Source organism: Castanea sativa, chromosome 1 (genome assembly GCF_040712315.1).
Source record: "Castanea sativa cultivar Marrone di Chiusa Pesio chromosome 1, ASM4071231v1".
Taxonomy (NCBI): Eukaryota; Viridiplantae; Streptophyta; class Magnoliopsida; order Fagales; family Fagaceae; genus Castanea; species Castanea sativa.
In genome coordinates, this window is record NC_134013.1 from 18620926 (window position 1) to 18635090 (window position 14165).

The following is a 14165-nucleotide window of genomic DNA, read 5'->3' on the forward strand; positions in this document are numbered from 1 at the left end:
AGAAATCTCTCCTCGACTTATTGTTATGGTACCTGTCCGACTTGAAATTCCTTCTCTCTTGAGGGATTACCTTCGCCTTACCCTTACCTTGTTGTTGATCTTCCTCAACCCTTTTGTACTTGTTGATACGATCCATGAGGCGACGTACACTTCGCACGGGCTTTTTAGTCAGAGATTTCCTTAAATCGTGATCAGTCGGGAGGCCCACTTTGAAAGTGTTAATCACCACTTCGTCGAAATCACTGTCAATTTCATTAAACATTTTCCAGTATCTGTCAAAATACGCTTTCAAAGTCTCATCTTCTCTCATGGCCATGGATAACAATGAGTCTAAAGGCTGAGAGACTTTGCTGCATGTAATGAATCGAGACGCAAATGCCCTAGTGAGTTCCATGAAACAATCTACAGACCCCGGCTTTAGTCCGTTAAACCATCTCATAGCAACAGGTCCTAGGCTCGAAGGAAAGACTTTGCACATCAAGGTTTCGCTCTGAGAATGTACCGTCATCCTCTGATTAAAATGGCTCACGTGTTCGACTGGGTCTGTCCTGCCATTATAGATGGTGAAGGTGGGCTGAGTGAACCGCCGTGGGAGCCTTCCTTTCTCGATCTTGCATGAGAAGGGTGACTTGGAGAGTTGGTGCAACGCTCGGCTCATAGCATCGTTTCCCAAGCCCTTGGAGGGAAACTTTTTATGCTTACGACTTGGAAGCTTACCCTCCTCGTAAGAGAAGGTTTCGCTAGGGGGAGTCCTGGACCTTGGACTGTAACTACTTCCCCGGGACCTGCCAGAGGAAGGATTGGACGGAGATGAAGCCTGCCTTCATCTAACACGGCGTAGCTTTTTCTTAAGGTGGTGAATCTCCCTCTGCATGGCCTTGGCATCATCCTCATGGGTGACCCTGCTTCTACTACACGAATGGCTTGCATCAGGGTGTACTGTATGCACACTTCCCTCTTGATCCCTACGACGCTCAAGACGTTCAAAATGATCTTCGCGCTAGGACCCCTGAGACTCTGCATGATGTGAACCTAAGCCTGCCATGATGTTTCAATTCCTTCAACACTAGATTCCCACAGACGACGCTAATTGTAAGTGCACAATTTGTACCCGATCCGATCACTAAATGGACCCAGGACCAAAGAGTCTTATACAATGAAATTTGTAGAGTATGAGTTTGAAATCTAGATTGGGGATATTGGAAAATTGATAAACAGGCTAGAATACCGCAATCTATGCAAGTAATAGATGAATATGACAAAAAACTCTTCTCGAACGTAAGCCGATGACCATTTGTATGGCCTTTCTTTCTCTAAGCAAAAGATTACAATTTTGTAGTTTCTAAAAAAGGTTCCCCTCTTCTTTCCTCTCTCCTCTTCTTATAACCTTCTTCTTCTTCCCTGTTTCATCCACGTGTAACACAGATCTTCTTCCTAGATACTTGTCCCATCCACCACCTTCTTAAAGTCTTCAAATAATAGCTGGAAGGCTGAATACTACTGTTCAGAGGTCATTTCTCCATTAATGTGGCCAGAGAAGCAGATGCAGGACCTTTAATGCGGTGGTAGCAGTTTTTTCCTCATATATTTCTCACACGTTCCTCCTTCTAACGAGTGCTTGGAACACGCCTTTATCTAACAGATCTTCCAGAAGCCTGTTTCTAAATCCTTTAGCACGTCCCATGGCCTTTACAGGGTCCGTTCGAGGAGATACTCCCCCTCGGACAACTCCTCTGCCCCCTGTAGTGCGGACTGGCTTGTGGGTCTCGAAAACTCTGATTGAACAGACTTATACCAACTATCTAGGCCCAAGGCCCAAACGTGCATTTAAGCATTTTTACCCTACACAAAAGCAATAATTAACTTTTTTTTGCCAATTTACTATTTAAACCCTATTTTTAAGTTGTTGGTTAATTAATTTAGGGGCATTTTTGGCAGGAAAAAAAGTAATAACTAACTTTCTGAATCTTCTTAATATATACAGATATACAGATTATAAATATCTATACATATAAATATATAATATTATATATTTTAATAGAACCTCTTCCTTGCAAGTTTGTTCACAAACACGTTTAATTATTTTTTTTGTTTGAGGAAGACATTTTTAAATTTCATATTAGAGTAAAGATTATATTTAATAATCAAGATTATACTTGTATTTTTTTGAGAAACAATAATTGAGATTTTTTTTTTGAGAAAGTTTTAACCTATGTCATAAATTTTAACAGTGAACTAACTGATACCTACAATAATTGAGATTAAACTTAAACCTAAGTTTGGCTCATTTTTCTTTTATTTTTATTTTTTTCCGAATCAAGCTGTTGATGTACGGTCTTACCAGAATTTAGCTTAGACAATAGTTAATATTGCTGATAATGTATATATATACTTTTTTTTTTGTTCTCTTATTTCTTAGTTATTATTTAGCCAAGAAAAATGGGATCACTTGAAGTTGAAGGTTATATGCATTCATGATACATGCCCTAATCCTTTTGTTTCTCTGATACCGAAACATCGAATAAAAAATGGGAAGCGAGGAAGAGAGAGTTCTAGAGAACCAGCTGGAGATTCAATTGCAAGAACAAAGAGACTCACTTGCTGCTATCAAGGAAGCCCTAGCCTCCGACCCCGCCAATCCCGAGCTTCTCACTGTATGTACATCAAAACGCCTTCGTTTTGTCTTCACACAATATTCGAGTAATTGTTTTTCCATTTATTCTACTAATTACTTATGAAATTAAATTATACTGCATTCGTATTAGAAAAAAAAAAGGTTCAAATTATCAATCGCGCATAAATTATATTCCTGAATCAATAAAATGAATTTTGTGAAAGTTGAAGGTACAAAGTTACACGATAATAAGGCATTAATATTATTATTATTATTATTATTATGCTAGCTAGTGCTTAAGAAATCGTGATCTGGATAATGTTGTACTTTAAGATGTGTTTGGTGCATATGAATTAGTCTATGTGAATGGAATCGCATTCACCAACATTGATCCCGTGTTTGATCTTCTTTAACGAACAATTTTATTAATGAGTAGACGTTTTCGTAAGAGTTAAGGAAATATTTATGTTTCGATGATGTATCATCGAATGTATAGTCGGAGATAGGAATTTAAGTAAGGAAGGACAGTTTTGTTGGTTTTTCGGTCCAAACAATCATTAATGTCAGCATTGGTTTTGTGCTTCCGGCTTGTTTTGCTCGGGTCTAATGGTTTTATAGTACAGTAGATGTGTTATATAGCTTGTGACGCTTTGCTATTCCAAACTTTAAATTAAACCTTGTTAAAATTTAAATTGATTTAAAAAATCCGGTTTTGTTTACTTTCTTTTTTTTTTTTTGGGTTCACTGCTGCCTTCTCTTTATAGGCTGGTTTTGCTGTTATTGCCTAATCCTTCCCACCAACTGAAGAGTATCATATTTTCAAAGATGTTATATGTATTGATGCAGCAAAACACCCTTGAATCAATTTTGGAATGCTTAAGTGTGTCCATGGTTGTCAGATTTTTTCTCCTCTTTACTGATAGTTGTGTTTGGAAATTTCTGGGAAATTTTTGTATGATGATGGTCTTTAAGTCCTAGGGTATGGAAGATGCTTAGGGCATGCGCGCGTGCACACACACACACATATAGTTATATATAGTTATTGCACATTCCTTTTATGGAACGATAGTCTTAGATCAACTAACCAAGTTTTATTGTTGGTAATAAAGATCAGGTTGGTTGTTTATTTATGTCCAGATGCACACACAAGACACTTGCAGATGCATATGTTTATAATTCTTACATATTTTAAGTCTTGAGAATCTATGATTAGGTGTAATAGCATTATGGATCCTGCAACTTGATAGACGCTACTGTTTTATTGTCTCAGGTTTATGATGAGCTTGTTCAGGTAATTAAAGATGCAGAGGAAGGGCTGTTTCATTTAAAGCGTGCACGATTACTACGAGAAGCTGATTTGGTGCTAAATGGCTGCAATCATAAATCTGAGGATGTTAAACTAGAGTCTCTTGATCCAGCAGATGTTGAACCGGAACCGCTGGAGGAGCAAAGTTACTTAATTGGATCAAAATGTAGGTTCCGTCACAGCGATGGCCGTTGGTATAATGGTCAAATCGTTGAGTTGGATGATTCTGATTCAGCAAAGATTTCTTTTCTCAATCCAATATCTGAAAATATGTTGGTATGTACAATTTTTTGGTCCTTTGTTTTCTTGCATGGCTGTTTCAAAATTGTATATTTTTATTTTTTTTTATTTGGAGAAAAAATATTGTGTGATTTTTTTATTATCTATGTATTTTTGTGTGTTGTGTGCCAATGAGCTCTAGCTTAAATGACACCTCCTCTCATTGTAAGAGCAAGGTGGAGGATGAGTTCATGGTTTCAAGACCCATCGGCTATGTATGGAATTGACCTAAAAAAATTTGTGGATTGCATGTTCAATTAGGCAGAATTATCCTCAAGATACTTGGGTTTAGTATTAACATCATGTGGTATTCTCCTTAAAGCTTCAAAGGTTTGGGAGAGTAACATTTTGCTCATGAGATATGCACTTTTCCTGAACTTTGGTGGTGAAAGAGGAACACTTTCTGATTTTGTTTATGTGTGTGTGTGTGTGTATATATATATATTAGTGCTCTTTCAAATTTTAAGAAGGGGGAAAAAAGAATAAATCCAGGACATCATTAGTTGTGGGGTACTCTACCTAGATACTTGTTGTCATCTTTTTTGTTGAACCCTTGAACTCAGTGATTTATGCCCTACAACAAGATAACTGAACAATTCTACGCTTACTTGGAACTTTGGGGGTCATTGCAAGCCTGATGTAAGCTAGTTTAGGGAAAGAGTGCTGAAGGTAATCATCTGAAAATTTTTATAGTTTGTTTACAATATACATATCTATATGTGTGTGTGTGTGTGTGTACATAGAGACACATATACAAAGCACTACATGTCTCTCTTCTTAGCGAATAAGATTAGCTTTTGCTGACAAAACCTTTGTTGGCATCAAGCTATAGCCTCCTCCCTCTTATTTTATTTGTTTTAGTATTCAGTATACAAAACAAGATATCCTACTAAAATAAAAATATTAGTGCTGGTAATAGATATCCTACTAAAATAAAAATATTAGTGCTGGTAGGAGTAACTTTGTAATAGTGGTAAAAATTAAATAAAACTTTTGGATTCCCCCCTTCCCCTAGGAGGCCTGGCTACCTTAGATTAGCCAGATATTTTGTTCTTTTCATCTTCTCCGATCAGATATGGGGGGCTATCGCAGTTTCTTCATTGAATCCAAGCCTTTTCAATTAGTTATAGAGGAAGGGGGACATTATTTCTCGCTACAGATTTTCAAGCGTGGCAAATACTCTGTGAGGTCAGTTTTCATGGGGAAGAATGTAGCACAAAGGCTGATGAAGAATATTGAGCACATTGTCGTTGGGGTTAATTCCAAACAGTTTTTTACATTTAGGGACGGTGATATAGCTTTTACTCTCCAAAGGAGGGCCAACTCTTTTGGGCAGTTCTTATTATTGACTGAACTCAAAGCTGGTGGCTCTAGGAGGTCGGTCATTATCCCTGAAGGCGGAGCAAAAAATGGTTGGAGGATGTTTGGGATTGAATTAAGAAAGATGATGTATCCTTCACAATATGCGGTGGGTGGCTCAAGCCAATTGAAATTGGTTGCTCCGTTGCACAGGCAAAATTCGGAGATTTAGAATGCTAGAACTTTTGCTGAAATGATGCAAGGCTATCATGTAAAAGTAGAGGATAGAAAGCATCCGATGCAATTATGTGCCACAGATAGGGGAGGAGAAGATGGTGGTGCCGAAACTTGAACATGCAAAGAAGGTGGTGAGCGGTAGACTGGTGGTCAATTCTTGCTTGTTAGCTACTGGTGGAAGGGTTGTGAAACCTTAGAGCATTAATGGGGATATTAATTTGGGAGAGAAAATATCGGCAGGAAATAAATTGAGATTTCCGTTACGGTTTAATTCAAATTCAAAAGAACTGTTTATGGTATTGGGATTGATTTAAGGATTGCATGCTAGAAAGGGAAAGGTTTGACTGTGGAGATAGATGAGAAAGGAAAGAGGAGGGTTTCGTGGGATTATAACAAAGGTGGACCAAAGTGCTCTAAGTGGGCTCCATGGGAAACAAGTAAAAATTAGCCAACTGTGGGCTTAAGTTTGAAACTCGAGTTGGCCCAACCTTGTTTGGGATTTACTCAGCTGACCGTAGCAAGCTTCTCAAGCCCAAGCTCTCATGAAATGGGCGAGCCATCTGCCAAGGCTAGTCCGACACCCTTGGCCCACTCAGTGACAACGGCAGAAGCTCTCTCAGACAAACCCAAGTCCCCGATGCTCATTGAAGTGGTGGCAGATCGACAGGTAGAGCCTCCGATGGTTGTTCAACGCAGTTGTCTGTCTGGGACCAGCTTTGATAGTCTCACGGTGGCTTGGATGGAGGTTGGGATTAGCGCCGATGGTTCTGCGGTGGTTCTAATGATGGTCAATAGTGATTTATCTGTTGGTCTTAACTCCGATAGGCTTGTGGTGGGTCGGATGGAGGTTGGGATCAGCTCCGATGGATTTTCAGTGGCTTCGATAGAGGGTAGTAGTAGTTTCTCTAATGGTTTCAACTTTGCGGGTCTCGTAGTGACTCAATTGGAGGTTGGGATCAACTTTGATGGAAGTGCGGTGGCTCTGACGAAGGTTGTTTGTAACTTCTCAGATGGTTTCAACTCCGACGGTCTCGCGGTGCCTCAGATGGTGGCTAGGAATAGTTATGATTGCCTTGGGGTGGCTCCGATGGTGGTTAGATGTAATTCCTCTAATGGGTTTAGCTCTAAAGGCCACACAGTGACTCAAATGGTGTTGGATAGTGCTGGGTTAGCTTTGATGACTCCGTAGTGGCTCTGGGTAAGGCTGACAGGGTAGATACACCACTTTCAATGGGTATTTTCTTGGCAATACCCCTTCAGAGAATGATGGAAGCTGGGTTGGTGGATTTTGGTGTCAATGGTGTGGATAACGCTGGAAGTGGGAGTAGAGTGCATTTGATTCAAGGGGTGGATGACAAGTGCACCAGGGAGATAGATGTTGTAGAGACTGATCAACCCAATTTAGCGTTGATCCAAAGTTAGATTGTGGCCTATTTGATTTCGGTGTCTCGATGGAGGAGGGAGGGGCTTTCTCAGAAGTGGCTTTTTGGGTGAGGAGGAGAGTTTGGCAGATTGCAATCTGCTGTCCACTATTGCTCCTTTGGGGATGGACCTGTCGATGGAAATGCACAAGGATACTGAGGTGTTGGGTCTTGGTAGTAGGCTGGATGTTTCAAGTTGGGTGAAGCATAGGATCCTAGGTTTTAGTAAAGTGGTTGGGCTTTATGTGAATCGTCATGAGAGGTTGTGCATTGACTATCTTCACAGGCTAGAAAAAGAGATGGAGGTAGTTAACGAACAACAGAAGAAAGCAACGGTTAACCAAAAGGCAGCCTTCTCTACGGGTATAGGGAAAAGAGAGTTGAGAAATTTAATTTCCTCAATTAAGTATGATGGGCGATAGGGTGTTGTTAGTGCGGTAGAAGAAGTAGTGGGTAAATAAAAGTATTAATGAAGATGAAAATGATTTCATGGAATGTTAGAGGATTGAACGACTCTCAGAAACGTCTGGTAGTGAGAACTTGTTACGGGAGTGGAAGTGTGATGTTGTATACCTTCAAGAAACATTGCTTGATGGCATGGATAGACAGATGGTTTGCAGTTTGTGGAGTTGTCTGAATGTGGATTGGGTGGTTCTAGATGCTGATTAGACAGCTGGGGGAGTCTTGATTATGTGGGATAGAAGGGTTTTAGAAAAGTTGGAGGTTCTAGTGGGTTTGTTCTCGGTGTTGGTTCAATGGAAAGGTGTGGATGATGGTTTTATTTGGGCATGTTCAGGGGTGTATGTCCCAAATAACAACAATATAAGGGGTTATACGTGGGATGAGTTGGTTGGTATCCAGCAGTACTAGAATGTTCCTTGGTGTTGTTTTGGAGATTTTAATGTTGTTCGTTTTCCTAGTGAACTGAGGGGTGGGTCTCGGCTTACTTTGGCTATGGAAAAGTTTTCTGAATTTATTGAGGACCTAAACTTGATAGATTTGCCGTTGGAGGGAGGGAGTTATACATGGTCTAGTGGTATTGACTAGCCATCCATGTCCAGGATTGATAGAGCTTTGGTGTCACATGACTGGGAGCAACACTTTTCGGATGTGACCCAGCGGATTCTACCACGACCTGTTTCAGATCATTTCCCAATTCTTTTGGAGGCAGGGGTATGGCGAGGGGGAAAAGTCCCTTCTGGTTTGAGAATATGTGGTTGAAAACGGACGGGTTTGTTGGTAGAGTTGATTCATGGTGGAATCGCCATCCTTTTTCGGGTACACCTAATTATGTGTTTGCTAAAAAATTGAAAAAGAAGACATTATTCAGTGGAATCGCCAAGAATTTGGCAATGTTGGATGCAAGAAGAAAGAATTATTGGGGGCCTTAGAGTTATTAAATGCTAAGGATGGGGTTCTTGGACTCACTGAAATGGAGATGAATGAGAGAAATGAAGTGAGATCGCAAGTAGAACATCTTCTTTCTCTAGAGGAGATCTCATGGAGACAGAAATTGAGGATGTTGTGCATTAAGGAGGGTGATAATAGTACTAAGTTCTTCCACAAGATGGCTAATTCTCATAGAAGGTATAACCATCTGAGTTTCTTAGAAGTGGATGGGGTGATTTATGAGGAAGGAGCAGAAGTGGCTGCTCAAGTAGTTCAATTTTATAAAACTCTGTATCAAGAGTTTGAAGAGTGGAGACCTTTTGTGGAAGGTCTAGAGTTTGATCAAATTGGGGAGTTGGAGAGGGGCTGGCTAGAGAGGAGGTTTGAGAAGGACGAGATAATATCAGTGGTTAGAGATATGAAAGGGGATAAAGCTCCAGGTCCAAATGGCTTTTTTATGGCATTTTTCCATCATTGGTGGAGAGTTGTAGAAAGAGATGTTTTAGCAGTTTTTGAAGAGTTCTATCAGCACTGTAAGTTTGAGAAATCTCTTAATGCTACCTTTATAGCTTTAATCCCTAAGAAGAATGATGCCTCTAACATTCGAGATTTTAGACCTATTAGTTTGGTGGGGAGTATGTATAAGATCTTGGCCAAGGTTTTGGCAAATCAATTGAAAGTGGTGTTAGATCAACTGATATCTGAATCTTACAAATAGTTTTGTAGGAGGTAGACAAATCCTTGATTCAGTTCTCATTGCCAATGAGTGTGTTGAAAGCCGGATGAAGAGTAAGATTTCGGGGGTGATCTGTAAGTTAGATATTGAGAAAGCTTATGACAATATGAATTGGGAGGCACTTCTGAAGATGTTGAAGAAAATGGGCTTTGGGGAGAAATGGTGTAGTTGGATTCGAACTTGTATCTCTACAGTTCAGTTTTCTGTGTTAGTCAATGGGTCTCCAGCTGGCTTCTTTGGTAGCTCTAGAGGTTTGAGACAAGGGGATCTGCTGTCTCTCCCATGTTATTTTTAGTTATGATGGAGGTGTTTAGTAGGATGGTGAAGAGAATGGAGGGGGCAGAATTACTTAGTGGCTTTAGGTCAGATGGTAGGACTTAAGAGGGGAAGAGGGGAATGTGTTTCACATTTGCTGTTTGCGGATGATACTATTCTGTTTTGTGATGCAGCAGCGGAGCAAATCCTACATGTTCAATTGTTGCTACTTTGTTTTTAGGCTTTGATCAGTTTGAGGGTAACATAGCTAAGAGTGAAATGGTTCCTATAGGAGAGGTAAATAATGTGCATGCTTTGGTAGAGATCTTGGGTTGTAGGGTTGGGGCCTTGCCAATGACTTATCTTGATATGCCGTTGGGGGCGTCCCATAAGTCCCCCTCTATTTGGAACCCTATATTGGAAATAATTGAAGGAAGTTAGCAGGGTGGGAGAAGTTGTATTTGTCAAAATATGGTAGATTGACATTGCTTAAAAGTACCCTAAGACACATTTGTTGGGTTGGGACAAGGTGTGTATGCCTATTGCTAATGGTGGTTTGGGTATTAGGAAATTGACCGTTTTCAATAAAGCCTTATTAGGAAAGTGGCTTTGGCGTTTCAGGATCAAGGAGAATAGGCTTTGGAGGAGGGTGGTAGCTTTGAAATTTGGGGAAGAATGGGGGGATGGACCTCTAAGTTGGGAAGGGGTGTTCATGGGTGTGGCCTGTGGAGAAGTATCCGGATGGGATGGGAAGTGTGTAGCAAAAATGTCTAGTTTAAGGTTGGGGTGGGGGATAGAGTGAAATTCTGGATAGGCAGGTGGTGTGGAGATCTTCCTCTCCATTTGGCTTTTCCGGTCTTGTACAATTTTGCTGCAAACAAAGAGGCTTCCATAGAATCATTTCTGATATGTCAAGGAGCGGGGGATAGGAGAACTTGGGATGTTCGTTTCATTTGGGATCCTAATGATTGGGAGGCAGATGTGGTGGATGATTTTTTTCGATTCTTGGCATCCAATATACCTTTAGTGACTGATGGTGATCGTATGAGATGGAAGTTGACAAAGAACGGAGATTTTACTATCCGCTCGTATTATCATAAGTTACATGGTTCTTCTTCTATTGTTTTACCATAGAAAGGTATTTGGAAGGTTAAGGCACCCTGGCGTGACTCTTTGTTTGGATAGCTGCATGGGATAGGATTCTCACGAGAGATAACTTGCGGCTTAGGGGCTTTGACTTCGTTGACTGGTGTATTACATGTCGTTGTTGTGGGGAAACAGTGGATCATTTGTTGTTACATTGTGGAAAAGCTTTTTGGCTATAGTGCTTTGTCTTTAGAATTTTTGGGATTTCATGGGTCCCCTCATGTACAGTGTCAGATTTTCTTTTTGGTTGGTGGAATTGGTTGGAGAAGCATTCGTCTCACATTTGGAATTTAGTTCCGTTGTGTTTGATGTGGTGTATTTGGAGGGAACGCAATTGGTGGACATTTGAGGATTTTGATATATCCGATGACCAACTGCTTGCTCTCTTTTCTGGTTCCCTTTTTGATTGGGCTAGGGCTTGGAGACTCACGTCTAGTGATTCTCTTCCTTTATTCCTTAGCTCTCTTCTTCCTTGTAGTTGGTGCATTTTTTTGTTTTTGCTTTTCCATCTTTTTTTGTACTCTTGATATGCTGGTGCTACTTTGCATTTAGCAGTTTTTTGAATATACATCTTTCTTACCTATCAAAAAAAAAAAAAAAAAAAAAAAAAAAAAAAAAATATATATATATATATATATATATATATATATATATATATATATATATATATATATATATATATATATATATATAGTGCTCTTTCAATTTTTAGGAAGGGTGGAAAAAGAAGAGATCCAGGATATCATTAGTCATGGGTACTCTACCAAGAAATTTACTGTCATCTCTTTGTTGAACTCAGTGATTTATGCACTGAAACAAGATATTTGAATGATTCATTCTATGCTTGGAACTTTGGGGTTGTGGCAAACCTGATGTAAGCAGGCTTTAGGGAAAGAGTGCTGAAGGTACATCTGAAAATTTTCTAGTTTGTTTTAGATACTCATTTATATGAGTGCGCGCCTGTGAGCCTAGAGATATAGATACTAAATATCAATATATATCTTTCTTCTTAGTGAATAAGATTATTTTTTCTGACAAAGAAGAGATAAAAATTTACCTAATACTTGTTAAGCACCATTAACGTACATGCTAAACATACTCTAACGCATAGACACACATAAATATTTATAGATTTTATATATAAGTATTAGCTGCCTTAACTGAATCATATTTGCTTTTGCTGTTAAGACAAGCGATTTATATAATGCTTGTTAAGCACCAATTAGTGCAACCATTACTGTAATTTAATTCACATAGATACTGAGTAAAACCCCATGGTATTTGTCATGTCAGTATACTGATGCTAGACCACCTAAGTGCAGATGTGCAAGTTCTTTCTACAGCAACGGTGTCGATTTGGTACTAACTGCCGCTTATCCCATGGTATGTTGCAGTTGCTTCTATTATATGGATCAGGAGTCCTGCAATTCAAATTGAAATTGCTCATTCTTCTCGTTTTTGCATTGTTTTTACCATTCTTGGCAATGCATGGTATGAGATGAATGGGGGGATATAGTCAGCAGGGTAGAAGCTATGTTATGCCCACTAGGGGCAATTACTCCCACTGGAATTTGAAAAAATAAATGGACTTGGTTTGAAATTATCGAATTTTTGTATTTCGTTTGGCCCACTAAAATAAGATTAGGCAGGGCTGTGAAATTTAAAAGCATTCCACCATTAGTAGAAGATCAAGTATAGGTCTCTTTAAAATTTTAAATTTGGTTATACAGTTTTTAAAATAAAAAGTTTATGTTTAGAAGAGACTGACTCTATAAGGTCAAGAGTCTTGTAGCTTAATTGGTACTTCCTATTGTTTTCAATGGAGATGTCCAGGGTTCAAATCCCCCCCTCCCAACTATCGAATTATCAAAATAAAAAAAGAGAAAGAAAAAGAATCGAAATGCGGCAACTGTGATAGAATTGTTGGTAATTGCATATGGCAACGTTGCTTTTGGTTTTTTTTAATGAACTTAGGAAATATATATTACATAGTTTAATTTTTCTGTTATACATCTACCACGCAGCTAAGAAACTGTTGACCTGTATGCTCCACAAAACAACTACTGTCATTGTTGTCTTTAAATCATATGTTAACTACCAGCATGTTAGAGCTCACGAGTTTGTATGTTTACAGGTGTTGATGTCCCATTGTGCTCATTGAAGAAGTACATCCCAACAACTTGGGACCAGTCACTAGTGGGTTCAAGCATTTGGGCAATATCAGATAGTAAATCTGGCATTTGGAGGGAAGCTGAACTTGAATCGTGGGATGATAAACTTGGAGTAGGGCAAGTTGTTTTCCGAGATGATGGAAGCTGTGCAAAGCTTGGGGTGGATGCAATTACGTTATCTGAAAATGCCCAAGTGAGTGAGGAAGAGGAGAGTGATTCCGGCTCAGAACAATTTGATTCTAGTGACTATGAGGATGAGGATTCACAGGGTTTAGGATTTCTTGAAAGCTCCACCCAACAAAGAGGCATCCAGACAGAAACTGTGATATTTGCAAAGTGGGAAAATCACACCAGGGGCATAGCTTCCAAGATGATGGCCAATATGGGTTATCGTGAAGGGATGGGTTTAGGAGTATCTGGGCAGGGAATGTTGGATCCTGTCACTGTGAAGGTCCTTCCACCAAAGCAATCTCTTGATCATGCACTTGAGTCTCATGAGGGTGAAGAGACCAACAAGAAGCAAGAGAAGAAGCGGAGCAGAGGTGGAAAGAGAAAACGTGAGAAGAAGTTTGCAGCACTGGCTCGAGCAGCAAAAGAGGAGGAGGAATTGGAACCTGATGTCTTTAGTCTTATCAATAACCAACTTGCAAAGCATCATGAAGCTTTAAGTGGTAGGTCAGCGAAGAAGCAGCAAAGTAAAGGTTCTGGGGAGGGGAACAAAGTAGATAGACGGGCTTTGGTTGCTTTTGATGATGAGGTGAAGGACTTGAGGATGCGAGCCGAGAAGCTTGAAGAAATGGTTAATAGAAACAAAAAGGAGAAGGTAGTTTATGAAGCTGCCATGAGAAAGTTAAATGAAACTCGCAAAGCTTTAGCGGAGGCTGAGGCAACTCATGCATCTGCATCAAGTGCAGTTGTCAGCCGAGAAAAAGAGAAGAGATGGCTCAAGTTTTAGATTTTATATCAAATATGTAGTTTTGTAATTTATTTATACTGGATGGATCTAAACGAGGAAAAATGATTTGTTTTTGTTTTGAAGAAAAGCCTAAATCTAGAATCTAGATTGATTTTTATGCCCATGAATTGTTGTGGATTAGTAGTGATTATTTTTTGGCCTCCTTACCTAGAATTCTAGATTGAGAAATTATTTACTTAAAAGTTAAAACAAAATTGATTTATATTATAATCTCTATCATTTTTTAGCTCGACTGGTAAAGTCTTAATTTTCGGCTACATCAAAAATCAATTGGTGTCTTGATTTGATGATAAAGAGTAATCATCAGGAGCAGATGTCATAAGGTGAAATTCTCTT

General features: G+C 39.4%; 1 protein-coding gene across 1 annotated transcript; it reads left to right on the top strand.

The window, feature by feature from the left end:
* Positions 1–2392: 2392 nt before the first annotated feature.
* Positions 2393–13930, top strand: LOC142621477 (zinc finger CCCH domain-containing protein 22). Its single transcript, XM_075794729.1, has 4 exons — positions 2393–2654; positions 3885–4196; positions 12005–12065; positions 12817–13930. The coding sequence occupies exons 1-4, from the start codon at positions 2529–2531 to the stop codon at positions 13806–13808; spliced, it is 1491 nt and encodes a 496-aa protein (XP_075650844.1). The 5' UTR covers positions 2393–2528; the 3' UTR covers positions 13809–13930.
* The last annotated feature ends 235 nt before the right edge of the window (positions 13931–14165 follow it).